The sequence below is a fragment of the Nestor notabilis genome, unplaced genomic scaffold, assembly GCF_000696875.1.
Source record: "Nestor notabilis isolate BGI_N333 unplaced genomic scaffold, ASM69687v1 scaffold19927, whole genome shotgun sequence".
Classification (NCBI taxonomy): Eukaryota; Metazoa; Chordata; class Aves; order Psittaciformes; family Psittacidae; genus Nestor; species Nestor notabilis.
In genome coordinates this window covers 1-1,604 of record NW_009937137.1, presented here as the reverse complement: position 1 = coordinate 1,604, position 1,604 = coordinate 1, and the positions used below count along the sequence as shown (strand labels likewise).

The following is a 1,604-nucleotide window of genomic DNA, read 5'->3' as shown; positions in this document are numbered from 1 at the left end:
CGTGGGCAACGACCTGCCAGTAGCCGGCGGGTACAGTAGGTCCCTGCCCATGGCTCAGCACCTCCCACCCTGGGGACACGACAGCAGCACAGAACCAAATCCAGGGGGTCACAGCACCCTGGGACAAGATGGGCTGAGCCACTGGCAGAGATGCCAGGCTGGTCCTCCCTTTAGAATGCTCCCCACGCACTGGCAGTGATTGCAGCCTCACCGCCCCTCACCAGCTGTTTCCTAAGGGGTTTAGTCAGGGCAGCATACCGGGAAAACACGATGCTGAAAACATCTTGCTCCTCTTCCCCGGAATGACGTGCCCGGGAAGGGGCAGAGCCAGGAAGTGCCCAGTGTTCAGGATGCAGCCGTTAGGCTGACCTGGACAGGGTCCCTGTACTGGGGACAGGCTGGTGGCTCACCCCCGCCTAACCAGTAAACCCAACTGGCAAGCACTGGCAGTCTCCTTGGCTAGGCTGGGACATGCTGGCACTGGCTGCCTGTCCCTGCCCACACTCCCAAGGAGGAAAGAGAGATCATAGTGCCATACCAGGTACCATAGCCACCTCGACAGCCGTGGGATACGGCCAAGGGGCATTTCCAAGCAGCTCCTGGGTTACCAGCAGCCTATGCCTGTACCAGACACTGGCAGAGCCCATGGTAGAGACGAAGAGGACCTGAGTGCCAAATGCTGTGGCAGCCCCAAGCTGGGAAGACCACACTAACCTGAGCACCTCAGCCAGCACAGGGACACCCCAAGCACACCCGCTCCTGCCTCTGGAGCGGGCAAGGATGTCCACACACCCTCTGTGATGAGCAAAAGGACTGCCCACTCCCAAAGACAGTGGTGGGCAGGTAAGAGCCCTGTAGCCCTATCACCCACTTGCTACCATGGACCACAGAGAGCCCCACAGCCATAATACCACCCCCAGTTCCCTCATCCTACCTTTCCTTGGGCCTTGTGCCCTTCCCAGCTCCTCATGTCCAACGACGGGGGCACCTGATAGATGTCTTGAGCCTGACTGGCCGAGGGGGGAACCTGGTAGACGTCCTGGGGGGGGCTGGCAGAGCCCCCAGGGTACGCCTCTGCTGCTTGGCCCAGTGAGGGGGGCACCTGGTAGATCTCCTGGCCAGGGCTGGGGAAGGCATGGGGAGGTGTCTGCTTCTGGTAGGCAGGGGGCTGCTGGTAGGCAGGTGGCTGCTTAGGTGGGGCAGGTGGAAACTGTCCAGTGGGTGCTGAGCCTGGGTACAGGCCCTGCTGTCCCTTGCTGGGGACTGGCATCAGGTAGACATTGTCCCCTTGAGGGGCATAAGCAGGGTGCATGGGTGTGTACTGTGAGGCAGGTGACAGTGGGGTGAAGCCCCCTTGATGGTGGTAAGGCAGAGACAACTGGGACACTGACGGCTGTGGTGGTGCCTGTCCCTGCGCAGGGCCAGGCGCTTGCTGCTGCTGCTGCTGCTTCTTGTCGTACATTCCCACCAGGATCTTGAGGCGGTTACCGGGGACGATACCCTGCCGCCCGTGGAGCGAGCAGAGCCACCAGCCATCCAGCCCTTGCGTGTTGCGCTCCAGCACCGTCATGATGTCGCCCTTGCGGAAGGAAAGCTCGTCCGGG

At 61.6% G+C, this 1,604-nt stretch overlaps 1 protein-coding gene across 1 annotated transcript in view; it reads right to left on the bottom strand.

Annotated features, from left to right (window-relative positions):
• LOC104408939 (breast cancer anti-estrogen resistance protein 1-like) overlaps window positions 1-1,600 on the bottom strand; it is a gene marked incomplete at its 5' end in the record, with an annotated part of 5,308 nt that extends 3,708 nt beyond the window's left edge. The window contains 1 exon segment of the mRNA XM_010018684.1: window positions 935-1,600. Coding sequence (XP_010016986.1) covers window positions 935-1,600 — 666 coding nt within the window.
• Window positions 1,601-1,604: the final 4 nt, after the last annotated feature.